Source organism: Gossypium arboreum, chromosome 11, assembly GCF_025698485.1.
Source record: "Gossypium arboreum isolate Shixiya-1 chromosome 11, ASM2569848v2, whole genome shotgun sequence".
In the NCBI taxonomy this organism is placed as follows: domain Eukaryota; kingdom Viridiplantae; phylum Streptophyta; class Magnoliopsida; order Malvales; family Malvaceae; genus Gossypium; species Gossypium arboreum.
The window spans coordinates 135,895,360-135,915,848 of NC_069080.1; the positions used below are offsets into that span (position 1 = coordinate 135,895,360).

At 27.3% G+C, this 20,489-nt stretch overlaps 2 protein-coding genes across 2 annotated transcripts; both read left to right on the forward strand.

The window, feature by feature from the left end:
• Positions 1-281: 281 nt before the first annotated feature.
• LOC108471179 (remorin 4.2-like) lies at positions 282-3,379 on the forward strand. Its single transcript, XM_053021631.1, has 2 exons — positions 282-1,115; positions 2,817-3,379. Exons 1-2 carry the CDS (start codon positions 462-464, stop codon positions 3,006-3,008), a joined length of 846 nt encoding a protein of 281 aa, XP_052877591.1. The 5' UTR covers positions 282-461; the 3' UTR covers positions 3,009-3,379.
• Positions 3,380-16,080: 12,701 nt separating this feature from the next.
• On the forward strand, positions 16,081-20,388 carry LOC108471912 (polygalacturonase ADPG2). The gene is made up of 9 exons (XM_017773456.2): positions 16,081-16,498; positions 17,322-17,453; positions 17,555-17,728; positions 17,832-17,852; positions 18,373-18,580; positions 18,674-18,755; positions 18,846-18,954; positions 19,792-19,908; positions 19,994-20,388. The coding sequence occupies exons 1-9, from the start codon at positions 16,151-16,153 to the stop codon at positions 20,213-20,215; spliced, it is 1,413 nt and encodes a 470-aa protein (XP_017628945.2). The 5' UTR covers positions 16,081-16,150; the 3' UTR covers positions 20,216-20,388.
• Positions 20,389-20,489: the final 101 nt, after the last annotated feature.

Sequence of the window (20,489 nt, forward strand, 5' to 3'; positions counted from 1 at the left end):
AACGAACTCATAGTCGAACTAATTGGCCACAAGTTCACTAGTCCAATTAAAAAATATTAAAATTTTCAAAAAAAATTAATTTGATCGATTCATACCAACTCTCGATCTAATCGATTTGAAACTATTTTTGGAACATATAACTTAACTAATTTTCAATCAGAACCGATTCAAATATCTTTACATTAAATTAACCTAACTTGATCTAACTTGACTCCACTCGACCCATAAATATTAATTCTACATTTTAAGAATAAATAAACAAAATCCCAAAGCTACTTTCTTTTTAAATGAAGTCTCACTTCCATCATTTCTTTTGTGGGCTTATTTTACTTCACCACTTCATAAAAGCCGATGCTTTCTTCTTGAATCCTCCATATAAATTTAGTGGCCCATATATTTTCCCGAGATATTAAAAAAAAAAATCTTCTTCTTCTTCTTTGCAGCTAAATCATATTCCGCATATGTTAGCCCTTCAAAGCTCCGTCAACAATGGCGAAAACGACCCAAACCACGACCAACATCACGATCACGACGATCAAGACGGTGAACGTATCAGAGACATCCATGCTTTAACCCCACCACACCCTCCCGTCGTCAACGCCCGTCGTCGTTGGGAAACCGGAAGCAGCCGTGCATCGTCATCGAGCGAAGTAGCTCCGAGTGAAAACTTCACCACCATAAGCCGAGAATTCAATGCTCTGGTCCTCGCCGGATCTTCTATAGAAAACAACGATTCCGATTCCGTACATACTTTGAATAACAATCAGTTGACCAGGATCGGTGAAGATCATGAACTGCAAGAGGAAACTAACCGTTTAGCTATATTACCCGATAATGGTCCGTACGATGGAGAATCGGATCAGCCAAGAAGGGTAGGGTCGGGTGGGTTAGAAACGGCGACGACTGCGGCGGCGGCTAGTGGTGGTAGTAGCGGCGGACATGGGGAAGTCACGGTGCTGAGAGTGAAGAAAGAGGAGGTGGAATCGAAAATATGTGCTTGGCAAAACGCGAAGATTGCAAAGATTAATAATAGGTTCAAGAGAGAAGATGCTATAATTAATGGGTGGGAAAGTGAACAAGTACAAAAGGCTAGTTCTTGGATGAAGAAAGTTGAGGTATGTTTGGATACTGAGAATTTTTTTTTCTCATCATATTTTCTCATGAAAATTTCTTTTATCAAGGACTAATTCAAAATAAATGATAATTTTATGTGTTAGCAAAAAAAGAAAACCTTGCTAAGCTAGAAAAAAATTGTAAGGGAAAGATTAGAATAGAACTATAATTTCTTTTCAAAGTTCATATTTTGAAGAAATTAAATAGAATTTTTTAATTTTAGGATGAAAATGTAATTTTAATATATATTAATCAAACCAGTATCTTTTCATTTTAAGAGAAAAACAAAACTTAACAGATTCTATTTTTCAAAGTTCATATTTTGAAGAAATTAAATAGAATTTTTTTCATTTTAAGATAAAATGTAATGTAATTAGCGTGATTTAAACATAGAGCTAAAATCTTAAATTTAAGTTTTTAATTGATACCAATTTTAAATTTAACTGAATTAATGATTTGATGTAGTCTAAATAATTTTATTGAGGAAATTATTGAGTATTAATTGATGATTCAATTGGCCAAGGTTCTTAGTTGCATGGTAGGGAATTTTCATGGTAGTTTAATAACAAAACTATCTTCATGTAATAATTATCATATGTTATTGATTTTTTTAGTCAAATTCTGAATCAAGTCCCTATGCTTTGTTTTTCTTAAATTATTAGTGGGATATCATGAATCATGATAATGGTGGTAGTGGGTTTTTTTTTTTCCTTTGTCCTTACTTTAGGAGATTTGCAACTTTATTAGTGGATAAATTTAAAAGAGTACATCATTTAACAATTTTCTCTCATAAAAAATAAGAATAAAAATCTATCATTAGCTTAGTTTGGATTTATCAATTCGAGTTTATTTTATCAAATTATGAACTATTTTTAGTTATAAGGCTCGAATTTAAGATTTTACTTAAAGAGTTATTCTTTTTATGGTACCTTAGTGGTTTTTTTCTTTTTGGGTTATTTAATTATAAGTATTTTTTGTTCACCAAACAATAAAAAATACAAAATGGTCAACTATTTAATTTTGTCTTTTTATCACTCAATTATCTTTTATTTTTAGGTGTTTTCACTTTTACATTAACTAGATAATGACCAAAAAAGATAAAAATAAGTAGTTGAATGATCATTTATAAATTTTCAAAGTTGGGTGACCAAAATAGAAAAAAAAATTGTTGGGTGACAACATAGTTTGATGAACATTTTCTAACATTTTATAGTCTATAAAGGAGAAAAAAAAACCATAGTTGAGAATGTACTTTACCATTCTTTTTAGCACTTAACGGGAAGCCGAGGGGTAGGGAGGGTAGTATGCAGCCTTGATGAAATGGTAAAATTCATCTTTAACCCCTCCAAAGTATTAGTTGTTCAATTTCATCTCTTTTGTTCTCCTTAATATATGAAAACTGCAAATTTAACCCCTCTCAAAAGCTAAAAATTCAATGCAACTCAAATTTTTTACTTTGGTTCCTGAATATTTTGATTTTATCTCAACTTCAGTGCACAATTCCTAGTTTCGCTCGTGCATTTAACAGGATTATACATATATGATATTAACATTGTATATACATGCATTCATTCATAGTAGTTTTACATCATTATTTTGTAATGGGATTTTGATTAACAGTCCCAATATGCATATGTGTGTATATATATATATATACACAAATGTGAATCGGATTTATTTTCTCTATATATTTGTATAAGTAGAGGAAGCTAGAGGAGAAAAGAGCAAAAGCCCTAGAAAAGATGCAAAACGACGTCGCAAAAGCACACAGAAAAGCAGAAGAAAGAAGGGCATCAGCTGAGTCCAAGAGAGGGACCAAAGTTGCAAAAATCCTTGAAATTGCCAATTTAATGAGAGCTGTTGGGAGACCACCTGCTAAACGGTCCTTCTTTTAAAAAAAAAAAAAAAAAAACAACACTTTAATCTTCCCTTCATATAATTCCCATTATATATGCATACATATATACACATACACATATATATATATATATGAATGCATGTGAGTACCTTCATCTTTTCAATTGTAGGGTACCCCTTTTATGTAAGAGGGCATGCAATCGAGAGTTGCACCAAATGAAAACTATATTATGTATACATGCATGTATGTATGTATGTATGGGTTCATGTTTGAGTGTTTTGAAGTGTGATGGGATAATATTTGAGGATTTTGTTAATGGTGATATATGGGGATGGAACCCTTTTTTTTAATGTTGTACAGTTGAAAATATATTAATTATCAGCCTTTTTATTTGGTTTGGTGCTTTAATTAGTGTCAATTATTGTAGTTTTTTTAAAGCTTAATTATGAAAAATTAAATATTAATCACTTTTTGGCTTCATTTGCTGCTGATTCAGATTTGAATGTTGTTGAATGTTGCTTTTCTTCTTTCCCCCACTTTTTATTAGTACTTTTTTTTACTCTTTTTTTTTTTGTCTATTTTACATCAAAACTTTTAAATCGAAAGAAAAAATATAATTAAACACTAAAATTTATATACCAAAATTTAACACTAAAATTTATGCTAATCTTTTGTTTTAAACAATATTATAATAAAAAATTTATACACTTGATTGTTTAGTATTTATACGTATATGTAGACCATGAAGGGCTAATAATAAGAATGTAACAGTAATATATCGATATCATATTTTTTGTGTTATTTCTTAAATTTTTATCGATATTAGTGTTTCATGCGCTTTTCGGAAGTTAATTTTGTTATTTATATGATATGAAATGTGATGTCTTAGGTAAACTTTTATATATGTCAAAAAGTACCTTAGATTAACACGTGTTTTTTAAGTGTTGGTTCACTTACATGATGATTTGAACTTATTATATGCGAACTCATGTAAGTGAACTATACCACGTGCAAACTTGTATAAACGAATTGTACAGGGTGGCACTACTAAAGTAAAGAGGATCAAGTCAGTTTTAGTTGAGTAGCTGGGTAGCATATCAATAATGGCATACACTATAACTCAGGGGTGAAACCAAAAAATTATATTAGGGGACTAAAATTAAATTTTAAAATTTTTAAAAAAGTTAAAGTTCAATTTATAATAATATTTGCTTTTTTTTTATAATTTTTAAAATAATTAAATTAAAATTTAATATTTTGAAAGGTAAAATATAATTTTATTATTAAATTAATTTATAATTTAAAATTCAAAAGGACTAAAATAATATTTTGTCATTTAGTAGGGAGGCCCTACTACCTCCCAAACGTTGTCCCTACAAAGGATGGATAGATATTATGTACACGAATACTAAATGACCACATTTATTTTGCTCTTTTTTTTTTTTTGTTAATGTTAAGAATTATGTGAAATAGAGTTGAAATAAAACTAAAAATATAAAGCCAAGATTAAAATTTTGTATTAAAAATGGCTTAATTTGAATTTTAATTTTAAAAGGATCAAAAGTATAAAATTTTATATAAAAAATATAAAGAATTAAATTAAATTATTTATTTTAGAGTAACGCTAACAATAGAATTATACCATTCAACCAATAGGACCAAAATCATTATCTACCCCATAAGTACTCCTGTAAATATCAATGACTTAATATAATTCGAGAAAAATATTATTTAAATATAAAATCTCTTAACATTTATATAAATAAGAATACTACAACATATATACATGAATTATCAAATTTTATTCCTTGGTATTATTTATAAAATAAATACTTAAAAATGGAAGATAATTGTCGATTGGGTCTTAGTTTGATTGTTAATATAGGAAGATGTTGGTTCGAGTGTGCTGAAATGTATTTTCTTTCTATTTATAACGTGGGGAGAAGTTATGGGTAATTCTAAGCATTGTGACAACAAAAAAAAAAGATATGATTGGAAATGTTTGTAAAAATGGGTATTGATCGTTGTAACTTAAATTATTGATTGGATGGAAAAGAAGTGACTAAAAAAGAAAGATGTGATTTTTGTTTGATTGTTTTTTCCCCAAGTCTAATATAAGGCCAAGTTCTATGAATTTTGGGGCAAAAAGAAAAATTATGACATTTTGGGAGAACTTTGGGGCTTTATTTACAAATAAAAACAAAGAAAAATGATGTGTTTATGCAAAGACCAAAAATATTCATAATTAGGGGGGCAAAAGCACATGAAAAAATAGTATGGTCTAAAAGTTAAAAGCAAATCCATTAAAAGATTTGAGTAATGTATATGATTTGATACATAAAATATCTTAAATTTTGAATTATTATTTAATATAAAAATATTTTATTTAAATTTAATTACAAATCAATTTTGATTAAAATAGAAAGCTTATCATAGACAAATAGTTTAAACTTTTGTGATGAAAAATGTGTAAGGTAAAAAGATGGTTAAATTATCCAAATCCTAAAATGGGAAATTGTAGTTAGGTCCTTTAAAATTTATAAATTGTAAATTCATATATGGTAAAATTATATTTTGATTTCAAATATAATAATATTTTAATTTAATCCTTTAAAATATAAAACTATAAACTGATAAAATGATGAAATTATATTTCAATTCCACTAAAATATATAATTTAATTTTGACTCCTTTTACATTATATATTTTTTTTATCATGTCCATATTATAATATATAAATCGTTTTAAAAACTTCAGGATAAATTTTAAAATAGTTACTTTTGTTTTTCTCAGATTACATTTTAGTCGCTTATGTTTAAAATGTTACGTTTTAGTCACTTGCGTTATCATGTTGTAACATTTTAATCACTGAGCGTTAGTTGTTGTTAACGGTAATTTGATGTGGCACGTTAAATCATCATTTCAATTGAAACTTTTAGGTTAAATAATACAATTGGTTCATATATTTTTATCGTTTTGAGTAATTTAATTTTGTTCTTTTACGTTAAAAGAGATATAGAAAGGAGAAAAATAGAGGAAGAAGCAGAAGTAAATTGGAAAAAAAGAAAAAGAAAAAATAAGTTAAAAGAACATAAAAGAAAAAAATTGCTCAAACCAATAAAAATATAGGACCAATTGTATAATTTAACTTAAAATTTTTGTTTGAAATGAGGATTTAACGTGCCACGTTAGCTTATTGTTACATGGAAATTAATGGCTCAGTAACTAAAATGTTACAATAAGTTAACGTAAGTGACTAAAACGTAACATTTCAAACATAAATAACTAAAATGTAACTTGAGAGAAACAAAAATGACTGTTTCGATTGTTTATCCGAAACTTTAAAATATTAAAATTCCTAATTCCAATGAAGAGTTGATTTTAATAGTCAAAATTGATAACCGAAAGGCATTGATAGTGAATTGGTAAATAGTAAATATATGGCAAATTAATGCATTCACTTTTCCTTCAAACATGCCTTTCCAATTTGTTGTTTTCCTTTTGGGGTTTTCCCAAATAAGAAAATTTAAAATAATTATTAATTTAGTTCTCAACGTTTATATTTTTATTAATTAAATTTTTTATTTTTGGTTAAGTTTAATTTTTATCCTTCTAAAAAAAGTTAAATTACTTTTTTTTTAATAGAAATGATGACCGAAACATTAAATTTTTAGCGATGTTAGTGTGACAGTTCATATGTGCTTCATACTGACATGGCACTAATTGTCTTGTATGACACATCAACAAATAATTTAAAATTTACAAAAAAATTTAAAAACTATGAAAATTAAAAAAAGAAGTATGAAGTATACATGGATTGCTATCCGAGTTGTAATGTTTAAAATTTTAACGTTTTAGTTAGTATTTTCGTTAATAAAACAAAAATTCAACTTTTTTTGTAAGGTTAATGATCAAATTCGATTCTTTTTAAAAGGCCAAATTGATAAAAAAAAATGTAAATTTTAAGAACTAAATTTAACATTATGCCAAAGAAAATCTAAAAAAATTCCGGCATTGTTTTTATAGAATACTTAAGCTATTCATAATCTTATCAAAATATTATGTGTTTAAACGCGTTCAAACTCACATAATTCAGATTATTGCAATGGCAACTATATTAACCGTACTAAATTAACATAATAATAAATTTAACTTTTAATGTTTACGTCTTTTGTCAATTTGACCCTTATTCTTTTCTTGAGTTAAATTTAACCATTAACATTTTAAAAGAGTCAAATTACATTTTTTAATAGAAATTCTAACTAAAACATTAATTTTTAACGACGTGTACTTCATGTTGACATTACACTATTTACCTATTATGTTATGCCAACAAATAATTTAAAAATTATAAAAATAGAAAAAACAAAATAAAATTTAAAAAAATAGTATGAAGTACACGTAGATTATCATGCAAGATGTCATATTTAAAAATTTAACATTTTAATTCGTATTTTCATTTAAAAATAACAATCCTACTTTTTTTAAAAAAAAAATTGAAGGTCAAATTGATCTATTTTTAAAATTTGAGAATTAAATTTCGCTAAAAAAATAAATTTATTATTATGCATTCTAAAATCCAGTCAACGAAAGTTTACGTAGTGTTGGTGGAGACAGCAATTGATTTTCACATTTTTGGACGCTTTAAAGAACCGTAATTTGCGGTATCACTGTCTCCAAATTTTGTTGCATTAGTCAATGTCTTAGTTACATCGATTTTCTCTCACTTTCATTTGCTAATCATTCCAAATTTAACATCAACATTTATACATAGATGAAATTACTTTATTGGAGAAATGGATGGATGCTTATTCCATTAAATGGAACTAAATTTTCACATTATTTTTTTCTTTTACAGTAAAAACAACAATTTCATTACAAAAATTAGAGGTGTACATGAGTTGGGTCGGGTCTAATAAAAAATTTAGGTCAATTTGTTAGGTTTGGGTTTGACTCAGCTTAAAATATGGACTTAAAATTTTACTCGACACGGATAAAAATTTTAAAATTTGAACTCGACTTGGCCTATATTAATTTTTTATATTATTATTTTATATTATTATTTTAAAATATTAAATATAATACATCAAAAGTACTAAAAACATAAAAATAAAATTTCCCAACAATTTGAAAATAAATTTTAAAAATATATGTATACTTAAATAACACTAAAATAGGTATAACTTAACAAGTAAATACCTATAAAATAATAATAAAATTAATAATAAAATAAGAGTTATACAATATCCAAACAATAACAATAAAATAGTAATAATATAATAATGAAATGATTGCAAAATAATGAAAAACAACAAAATAGTAAAAAAAATAACAAATTTTTTTTGTATATTCAAGCTCAGTTGAGCTTGGAAAAAAAGCATTACTTGAGACTTGGCCCATTTTTTAAACGGGTCTTATTTTTTGTCCAAGCCTATTTTTTAGATCTAAATTTTTACCCAAATACTTTTACTTTTTGGGCGAGGCTCAGCCCATGAACAAGTCTTGTCGAAACATCATAAATAAAAGGACAAAATAAGAGAGCAACTAAACCCAACTCGTTAGGCTTACCAATATACCCAACCTAGTTCCCTCGTTGTCACTTGAAACACTATAACAATCAACAACTAAAATATCCTGGATTGAAAACGGACCAAATGGGACATTAACCCATTGTTGAAACGTTCAATGGAGCAATGTTGGACCCCGGGTATTTTACCAAAACAGGTCATTGGGTTTTCTAATCCAACAAAGACCACATATTTGTTTTGAGGTATATTGGACCCCATCGAAAAATGGGCCCATAGATTATGGCCCAGTAAAGTGTTTGATTGCCAACTTAATAGGCCTGACTGTGGCCCAATTCTAATAAAATTCAAGCCCAAACCTATTTTAGTCTAACCCATCCAAAAGCCCATTTCATTAAGAAATTTTAAAAAATAATTTTATATAATATTTTATATAATTTTATAATTAAATTTTTAAAAAAAGTTATTTTAAAAATTGAATACGTCGAGCCAATTCAAGACATAAAAAATATTGTCTAAACCCGACCAATAGACATGTCTATTGTAAACTTTTGAAGCAGTAAATATGTGGTTCATGATCAAATTCAAAATTTTACTAGCCTAATAAAGTACGGTTATATTGATGAATTTAATGACCAAATTAATTTATACACATTTTATATTTTATACAATTAATATTTTAATAATCCAATCTTCATATTCTATTCACTCATATCAAGGGTACCAAATTTTAAGTGAATTAAAAGTATTTAATTTTTATTTGATTTGTTAAGCAAAATTAATTTGTTAAATATATATTTTAAAAATACCATTCTCGATGATATGATAAATAAACTGAATCAATTTTAATAGAGGCGGATACATGGGTAGGCAAATGAAAAATTTTCTATTTAATCCTCTCATAATAGATGAAATTAGAAGGTAGTATATAGCAAAATTATATTTTTACTCCCAAAATTGAAAATTTTTTATCTAATCTATTCAAAATGATAAAATTATACTTCAACTTCTGGAAAATATGAATTATTCTAAAGAAAATTCTAATTAATAAATCAACAATTGAATTATAAAATATATAAATCATAAAAAGTATAATATGACATGGCCACTACACTAAGTTAGGTATTATTTTTTCAATGAAAATGAGGTATTCTTTCTAAAAGCCCATATCAAATAAAGATAAAATCATTGGACTATATTAAATTTTCTTATTCAAGTTGTCAAAAATAGATTCATTGTACACTACCACTTTATTGGACCCAAAATAATATGACAAAATAATCAAATAATGTTCATTCTTTTCCTTTTTAATGTAAGAGAAAACATGTGTTGCCCTTTCCAAATGTTATAGTAGAAAATACTTATGTTATATTTACGTAACGATATAAATTGGTATTGATTTATATAAATTAATATAGATTTATATTATCGATCGGATTAAATTAAAATCAAGTAATAATAGTTTATATATTAGTAGTAGTGGTAGATTTTGGTATTCAATTTTGGGGTTTTAAATAATTTTTTGGGTAAATTATAAAAATTGTCACTTTTGTTTGCTTTAGATTACATTTTAATTACTTATGTTTGATATGTTACGTTTTAGTCACTTACGTTATCGTTTTGTTACGAAGTGGTCACTCTACGGTTAAGCTCCATTACCTCCTTAACGGCGGTCCTATGTGGTAGTTCAAATGAGTTTTAATTGCCAACTTGGATGTCCTACGTGGCAGTCCAAATGAAATTTTGTTTAATTAAAAACCTATTTTCACCCAACAACTGGACATCCAAGTTGGCATTTAAAACCCATTTGGACTGCTATGTAGGACTGCCGTTAGGGAGGTAACGAATTTTAATGGTAGAGTGACTACTTCGTAACAAAACAATAACATCAGTGACTAAAACGTAACGTTTCAAACATAAGTGACTAAAATGTAATATGAGGCAAATAAAAGTAACTATTTTTTCAATTTACCCTAAATTTTTTTAAAAAAAATTCAAGGGCTCAATAAAAGATTTCAAAGAAAAAAAAGAAGATTTAATAAAAATTTCCAAATTTTTGAAAATTGAATTTAAGTTATAAGGTACTAATGAAAAAATCTCAAAATATTGGGAGGAGAAAAGGGAAGACCCCATGGCTCTAAGTTTCGGGAGGAGGAAGAGAGTTTTCTACAAATTCTGATAATTAATTTTTTAAATATTTTTTACCTGATAAAAAAAATCTTATTATTCACCATATTATGCGTCACTGATTTAATTTTTCTTTTAACTTACATAATTTTCAAACTTAAAATTACTTAAAATTCACATATAAATGTTAACAAAAATTAATAATTTTACAAGTGAGACTAAAATTAATTTTCATATTCTTAAATATATCTTACCATATATGTGTATGTATGTAGGAATGTGTATCCAAATTAACGTCATCTTCCTTGCTCCACCAAAATATGACCTCAACACCATGTGATGCAATAGCACATCCTTTGAGGTGTACCAACAACGCAAGTTTCTTTGCTCACGTGGCAAATATAGACCAATCCAAAAGCGACACCTTTGCGATTTTTACGAAGCAAATTAGCTACCGTATGTATGTATATATATACAAGTTGACTACGTATATCCCCTAGTTTTAGTATCTTTAGGGGCTTGACTTGATGATCAATGGCATGGGCACTTGCTGAGTTTTCCCATTTTAGTTCATAAATAATACACCTTAAATTAAATCACATGTGATTAATTTAATCACCATAAAGTTCTTAGATTTTGTGTCCAACTCTCTTGTATGGACTCTTTTTTAAAAAAAAAATTAATGTTTAAAATGATATTTAATCTAATTTAATATTTATATTTAAGCATTTTATTGAGTTGCTGTCAACTTTAATTAGGTCATCAATTTAGTTCTAAAATTAAAAAATATCTCTTCTTTTAATTGTAATCAATATTATTATTATGATGATATTTTTATTTTTCTATATTTTATATTATCTTTAAATAAAAAATTACAAATTACAAATTTAAGGATTGAAATGTGTTTCATCATTGAATAAATTCTTTCACCCACGTCGCGGTGCGATAAATCTATTATATATATATATATAAAACAGAATGTTGTCAAGTAACCATTAGTATAGTACCAAATGATGATACCCACATCATGATGCCATCCAATAAGAATGTAAAACATGACACATTTAAGTATCACTTTTGATAATAATAATAAAAAAAATCCTTCAGGCACCAAAGTGAAAAAAGCAATATACCTTTTGGATCATGGGTGGCGTGGCAATAAATTTATATCAAGCCTTCAGTTGACAGTGATCCCGTTTTTCTCTTTATTTTGAACAACCTTTTCCTTTTCTTTTCCCTTATTAAAAAAACATTTTTTTTGGAAAAAAAATCCTAACCTTTTGGAACATGAAAACTGAAACTGAAATATTCAATCATAATATTGCAAATTTAATTGCATATATTTCCATGAAAAATATAAAAATATTATAATGTTAAAAAAAGGGTAAAAGAAAAAAGAAAAAAAAAAGACAAAAATTAAATAAGCAAAAATGAAGTGTTTTGGATAAGGGTTTTAAAAATATTGAGAAAACCGTTACGAGTCCATGCATTTTACATGAGTGATCATCAATCTTTATTTTTTAGGTTAAAATACTAAAAAGCCCATAAACTTTATTATTTTATTTAAATAAGCCCTACATTATTTTTGCATTTTATTTCTACTTAAGTTGATAAATGATAAGGAATGAATTTATGTGTAAATTATAGATTAAATGTTTATTTAGATATAACTTAAAAGGTTAAAGGATTATTAAAATTGTTGATACTGAGTACCAACAAGGAAGAGAAGGTGGAGGAGATGAAGTTTGATTACTCGTACATAGCGGAGAGTCGATAGTGGGAAGGAAGAAGGAAGGAAGGGGGAGGGTGAGGGTGAGGGTGGTTTGAAGAAGAAGAATTTTGTTTTGTCATGCGCTCAAGTTTATATAAGGGGTTGTCCCTTGTCTTATAGCAGCACGTGGCGACTTGTATGACTGTACAAATAAGTCAGAGGTGAGATGCCAAATAAGCATTGTTGTTGCAGGATGGTTGTCATTATGGTACGTGTTGTGTGGTCCTACCTATATTGTAGGTTGCCCTACTTTAACACCACCATCCTTAAAGCGTCAAGTGAATCCATTCATTTTTGAACGAGGGGTCTTGAGTAAGCAAAGCTCAAGCAAAGGGTGTTTTGCGTAGAATCACCATGAGGGGTTTAACTCAGATAGCTTAAGGAATAACAAGAATATAAGTTAAACAGTTAAGATTGAGATTGTTTATGCTATTTTAAGTATTTTTTTATTATTTAGTCGTTTTAAATATTTTTTCAATAAATAAAAAATAAGGAATATACTTATAAATTAAAAAGAAGGTATATATTTATCAACTATTATTACTATAAATAGATATTAACTAATTAAAAAAAGTAGTCTAATAGAAGGATTGTTTGTATCATCCATCACAATGATTTGTGACAAATTATATTTTGTGTGAATTACAAGAATCTAATATATAGGAATTTTGTTTTAAAATTATGCTTTTTAACTAATTTCCCCTCACTTTTTTGGCAAATCAACAAGAATGTGGTTTTTCTTGGTTATCCCAATCATTATTTCCTCTTTTAAAATAAAACAAAAAATGCTTATAAAATCAAGTTCTTGAAACCCTAATTTTCCTTTATCATAACTCTATCAAATTTCATGAGGTAGGCACTAAGAATTTTGTGAAGGGAATGCAATCAAACAAGGACACATAATCTAATTTTTTTAAAAATAAATTTATTTAATTTCATTATAGGTTGTTATCATATTTGTTCTTTTAATAGGATGCCTAGAACTACCTATAGCCCTATAATGACAATAATATCAATATAAATATCAATCAAGTTAAGACTCAATCAACGTTTAATTTTTTTTTTTTACAATACATATCATTTGATTTATTAATATTATATAAAATTATACATTGAGGGTGCATAAAGTATATATAAACCCATATATGAAGCAAGAGGAGGTCTTCCAAAATTGGTAAATTTTCTCTTTAGTTTTTCAAAATTTAGGAAATTATATGTTAATATAACAATAAAATTATACTTTAACCCTCCTAAAAATTGTTATTCTTTTTAGTTCCCCAAAAAAGTATACTTTAACCCTCCTAAAAAATTGTTATTCCTTTTTAGTTCCCCTAAAATAATATTTTAACTCCCCCGAGCAAAAGTTTAATTGATAATTGTAATTTTAGTGCCTCCCAAATATAAATAATTCAGTTTAATTTTTTTTAGTTTTTTAAAGGGGAAAATTCAATGTTGACCCTCAAATAAAAGTAAAATTTCAATTTAAGCCATTTTAATTACAAAATTTTAGCACCCCAATTCTTTTAAATTTTGTCAAACTTGATCCATTTCTAACTAGTTTTTTTATTATTATCTAAACCCATTGTTGATGCTTATTATTTTTATTTAAACATTTTCAAATATCAAATGAGTGTTTGAGTTTGAAAATTTAAGCCATTGTTTGTATGAAGTTTGTTGTCAAAACTTGATCTATTTTTAATTAAATTTTTAATCCAAACTTATTATTTGTTTTTGTTAAAATATTTTGGAATGATATATTCTAAATTTAAAATAGATCAAATTAGATAAGAGTAAAACTCGAATATTGAGCCTAAACTTGACCCATTTTTAAACGAATTTTTTTACCTATTGTTTATTTTTAATATTTATGTTCAAACTCAATCAAATATCGAACAAGTCTTTGAATTTTGGTGAAAATTTAAACTATTATTGTTTGAAACTCTTCAAATTTGTTGTTGCCCGAAAAAAAAAAAAAGGAATTTGAGAAGGCATGGAAGAAAGCTTGCTGTGATTCTTCAAATACTTGGAGATAATAGTGTTAATCTTTTAGTGTTTAATTTAGGTTTTAAAATTGATTTGATGAAAATTAATTGTTGATATGAATTTTCATCAAATCAACTTTAAAACTTAAATTAAGTCACATCCATAAGATTGCATTTAATAAATTAAATGCAAAATTAAACAAATTCACAATTAACACTAAATTTATTTTATTAACAAAATCATGAAAATTCAAACATAATAATATTAGCAATTAACTTTCACCAAATCAACCTTAAAGCCCGAATTAAATACTAAAAGTTAATATCGTTACCTTTGAATATCAAAATATATAACATCGTCAAATACAAATATCAGATTAGACCAAAATAATACAAAATAATGTCAAATCTAGATATAAAATAATAAATTAAAAAATCTATGCTTTTAACTTTTTTTCCCACTTTATGTGCAAACCAACAAGAAATTTGTTTTTTTTTTTTCAGTTATCCCAATTATTATTCACCTTTAAATAAAACCAAAAGTGCTTATAAGTTATAACACCGAATCCAATAAACATTACTTTCACATATCATAACTCCTCTATCAAATTCATGAGATATGCACCAAGTTATAAGAATTTTGTGAAGGGAAATGTGACATTTAAATATATATATAAATTTATTTTTTACGACACATTATTATCTGATTTATTGACTGTATATAGAATCATATATTATTAGTGCATTAAATATAAACTCAAATATGGATCAAAAGGGCATATATAAGAGGTAAGCAATGATGATTTTGCCGATTCCAAATTTGGTAAATATATATATTGAATAATTTAGGATCTCATATCAGTTTTTTTGACACAATGTCTAGAACTATTTATTGCTCTTATCCAACCCATAAATAGAAGGATAATGCGTTTTAGCACATTCAAACTCACATCCTCTTGACAACAATATTCGTGCCAATCAAATTAATTTAATAGTAAAATTACATTTTGATCATTTCTTAAAAATTATTATTCAATTTCATTTTTATGACAGATCATCAAATCTATTAATAGTATATAAAATTATACATCATTAGCTCATCAAATATACATAAACTCACAAATGGATAAAAACAGGGGCATAGATAAAAGATTGGCAATGGCCTTGACCATCCAAAATTGGTAAAGTTTATCCTTTAATCCTTCGAAATTTGGGAAATTGTAAATTAATATAATAATAAAATTATATTTTGAGTCCTTAATAATTTCATCTCTAACTCTTAAAACAATTTTCTTTTAAGTAAGTATAACTGGATAGTATAAATGTAAATTTAGTGGCTTTTAAATATAAATAGTTTAATTTAATTCTTTTTGAAGGAAAAATTGCAATTTTAAACCCCCAAATAAAAGTTAAAAATTCAATTTAAAGCTTTTTAATTTTATCTCGACCACATCACATAATTCTTGGTTTCATCTTTACATATCCGAAGCAAAAGCTTAACCGATACCTATATATACCCGTTAACCGAATCGATTTTAATAATATGTATAAATGAAGCCAAAGAGATTATTTCGTCTCAACCTCTTATATGGGCAGACCATACCTAGTTTTGTCCAAAAGACAAAGCAACCCATTTTCGTTTATTTTATTTTTTCAATTTTTTTCATCTATAAATATAAATTTTCTTCATTAAAATCTAACTCACAAAACCCATTTCTCCAATACCTTTCATATTACTATTTTTCCCTTCATTTCCTCATTTTGTTTTCTAAAAATGGCTCAACAAAATATACATTCACTAGTATTCGTATATTTCATAGTACTAATCTTATTCTCTTTTTTTTCACATTACAATGCTTTGAAAGAGGATTTGAATGCTTCTTGCAATAATTATAATATTGAAGATGAAATGGCTGCCGGGTATGATCCGGGAGCATACCCTTCGTATTTTACGGCCATCGAAGGCGGCGGGATGAAGCTCGAGGATCCAATGACGGTGGTGTCGAGGGATGATGAAGTTCTTGGCATGAAGCAGAGATATGGTGTCGCTTTGAGGTGGACTGAAACTGTTGTTAATGTTGATGATTTTGGTGCTCATGGTGATAAAAATGTTGACACTGAGGTTAATGCACTTACCTTTTTTTTTTTTCATTTGAGTTTTAGTAATTTACTTATGGTGAAATATCACATTAAATTTTGGGTTTAATTAAAATTTTCAAATTTTAAAGGGTATAATTAAATTTTTCAAAAATTTTAGGTTTATTGAGAATTCTCAAAAAAATTAAAAGGTTTAATTAAACTTTTTAAAGAAAATTAATGATAAATTTCAAAAAATTTGAGAGTCTAAATAAAACATTTAAAATTTTGAAAGATTTAATGAAAATTTCCAGATTATTAGAGCCCGTCCCTGCTCACTTGTAGAGTTGGGGGCCGGGCTGAGTTCAAGCTAACATCATGCATGTTTATTTAAGTTCGGTTTAATTCAATTATATTGATAAATAGTTAACTTAAATCAATGTAGATTATATCTTATTATTTTTCATATTTTATATTATATTTAAGTATTTAAACATAAACAATTTTAATTTTTTAATATTTAGATATTTAACTTTCATTTATAAATTTAAAAACAAGTGAAACTAACTAGGCTCAAATATTAATGCTAAACTTGACCCATTTTTAATCGAATTTTTTTAATTTAAATTTATTGTTCGTTCTTAACATCTTTATTAAAAAAAATTCAAATAACATATTCTAATTTTAAAAACAAGTTAAGAAGTTAGACTTGCATACAGAATCCGAACTTGACCCATTTTCAAAATAGATTTTTTATCGAAACCTAAACCAATTGTTTATATTTAATATTTCTATTCAAATTCTCTCAAATCTCGAACCAGTGTTCGAGTTTCTGTCAAAATTTAAGCCATTGTTGTCTAAAACTTTAGGCATTTGAGAAGGCATGGAAGAAAGCTTGCTCATTGAATGGTGCAGTCATTCTTCAAGTACCCGAAGGAAAGAACTATATTCTCAAACCTGTTAAATTTTCAGGTCCCTGCAATTCCAATCTTACAATCCAGGTTAGTCCTTGAAACATTTTCAACATCCTGTTAGACACTCGAGTTAAAGTAACATTAAAGATTTTAACGATTAACGGACTCGTATTTAAAAAAAATTGCAGATACTAGGGAACATAATGGCATCAGATGACAGATCAGATTACAATGAAGATAGTAGACACTGGCTTTTGCTTCAAAAGGTTGATAATTTGTTGGTTGAAGGTCATGATGGTGGGATTATTAATGGGAATGGGATGATTTGGTGGCAAAATTCATGCAAAATTAACAAAAATCTCGTAAGCTTATATTTAATACTTCATATTTATTCTTATAATTAACCATTTGGTTCAATTCTCTAATCAAAATATAATGACAATTTTTTGTTGCATTGTTTTGCAGCCATGCAAGGATGCTCCAACGGTACGTTAAAGTTCTTTCTTTTTTCTTTTATGTTTTTCCCCTAACATCATCTCAAATATTTGATAATTACATACAAGTACTCTATCGTAGAGGTGTTCATAGGTCAAGCCGGACCATTTCATGGTAATAATACCATTTAGTCTTTTCTAAGCTCGACTCAACAAAAACTTTTACTTCAAATTTTTTTGTAAATAACTAACTAAAATCTGATTTTAAGTCTGGTTATATTTTTTAAAAAGTAAATTTTATGTTACTTTTAATTTGATATAAATTATTTAGTATATTAAAATTAAAATAAAATATTAGAAAGTTAAAATCGAGTCGGGTTTCAATCTTGAATGTTTGAACCGAAGTTTGACTTATATTTTAAACGAGTTTAATTTTCTTGTTCAAACTTATTTTTTGTATCTAATATTTTTGTCTAAATCTTCTCAAATATTATATTAAACTTCGATTTTGGATGAGTGAGTTGAAGGTTAAACAAATCTAGATTTGGTAAACTCTTTATATATTATTGTAGGCTCTTACCTTCTACAATAGCAAAAACTTGGTAGTTCGGAACTTGAACATCCGAGATGCGCAACAAATACATGTTTCCTTTGAAAAATGCACCAATGTTGAAGCTTCTGGATTCAAGATAACCTCCCCAAAAATAAGTCCAAATACCGATGGGATTCATATAACAGAAACAAAAAACATTCGGATCACAAGCTCCATCATTGGAACAGGTATCGTTTTTAATTGATTAAGAGTTACAAATATTGAGATTTGAACTTTTAGGTCCGAATATTTAATTTAAAAATTTTCGTTCTTAACTAAAGGTGATGATTGTATCTCCATTGTAAACGGATCTCAAAACATGCAAGCTATGGACATAACGTGTGGTCCAGGTCACGGAATTAGGTGATTTAACTCTAACTTATACTTTTATATATATATTTCCAATAAAATTTTAGGGTTTATATACTCATATTTGTGATGATTGTAACTCAGCATTGGGAGCTTAGGATCTAAAAATTCAAAGGCTTATGTCTCTGGTGTGACTATTGATGGAGCTAAACTATATGGGACTACAAATGGAGTTAGAATCAAGACATGGCAGGTAAGTTTTGAAGTGTTTATGTTCAATATCCATATTTGAAATATAACCGAACATGTTATCGGGGTACGATCGGATTTAATCTTGAAATTTCACTAAACTCGATTTGATCATAAAAATTCAACTGCTTAAACCGTTCAATTCGAACTAAACTTAAAAATGTTAAAAATATGATATAAGTTCATGTGCTTTTCATAAATTTAAAATTTAGTCCTTCTATTTTTTAGATTTTAAATTTTGGTCCAACCGTCAATAGTGTTAATATTATTTTGTTAAATGAAGGGTCATTACAATGTCGTTACATTGCTATCAAGTGAGTATCTTTTTTTTAATTTCAAAATGCTACATCGACAAATTTAACAAAAAAAACAGTGTTAACAATTGGACTTGAATTCTGAAATTTAAAAAGTGGAGACTAAATTTCTAAAAAAGAGTACATGGACTAAACTCTAATTTGTGAAGAGTACAGAAATCTGCTATATATTTTAACCAACTTTAAATGACCAAAACCCAAAATATCCCTAATTGAAGTAACCTAACATGAAGTGGCTATAACCTAAAATGATCCGAATCACGATGACCTGAGCGGAAAAATCCAAAACAACCCAAACATAAACTAACTCAAACCCGATAGACTTGGACCCTAAATGGTTTGAGCCAAAAAATGCCTCAAACTCGAAATGACCTAATCTGATCTAGATTGACCTGTTCAAAACCTAACTCGACAAATCTACTCCAAAAATATGAAAAACCCTAAAAAGAATTAAGCATACCCGTCTCGGATATATACTTACATCAAACTTCGAATCCAAGTAACATAAATGATTTAATGATGTCCAGGGAGGATCAGGAACTGCAAGCAACATCATATTTCAAAACATTGAAATGTACAACGTGAGTAACCCGATCATCATAGACCAAAACTACTGCGATCAAAGCAAGCCATGCAAGGAACAGGTATTTGAGAGTTACCCACCAACTGTTTGTTTATTTGTCCCAATGAGTAATCCACAACTTATTTTGGTTTTTTAATTCATTGTAGAGCTCAGCAGTTCAAGTGAAAGACGTGTTGTACAACAACATTAATGGGACAAGTTCTGATGAAATTGCAATAAATTTTATTTGCAGCAAAAATCATCCTTGTCAAGGGATTGTGTTGCGAAATGTGAACTTGTTGCAGGAAGAAGAACATAGACCAGCTAAAGCTATTTGCAACAATGTCATGTTGAGTGAAGGGGATAATGTTTTCCCACAATGCCCTTAAGCCCTTTAACATATAAAACTATATATATATATACAGTCTGACTCTGTAAATCAATCTATGTTAAAGAATAATATGAAACAATTTGGAAAAGGAAAAGATTGAATAACACTGTTGTAAAATATGATTACGTGGTTGAATTTGAATAAAGTTTAAATTCCTATGTTATTTCATAATTGTTTACAAATTCAGGGATCCTTTCATAAATACTATAACTATTCTTCCTTATCCACCGATGCGTTTGTGTTAACATATCTCGTAATGTAATAATAAAAGA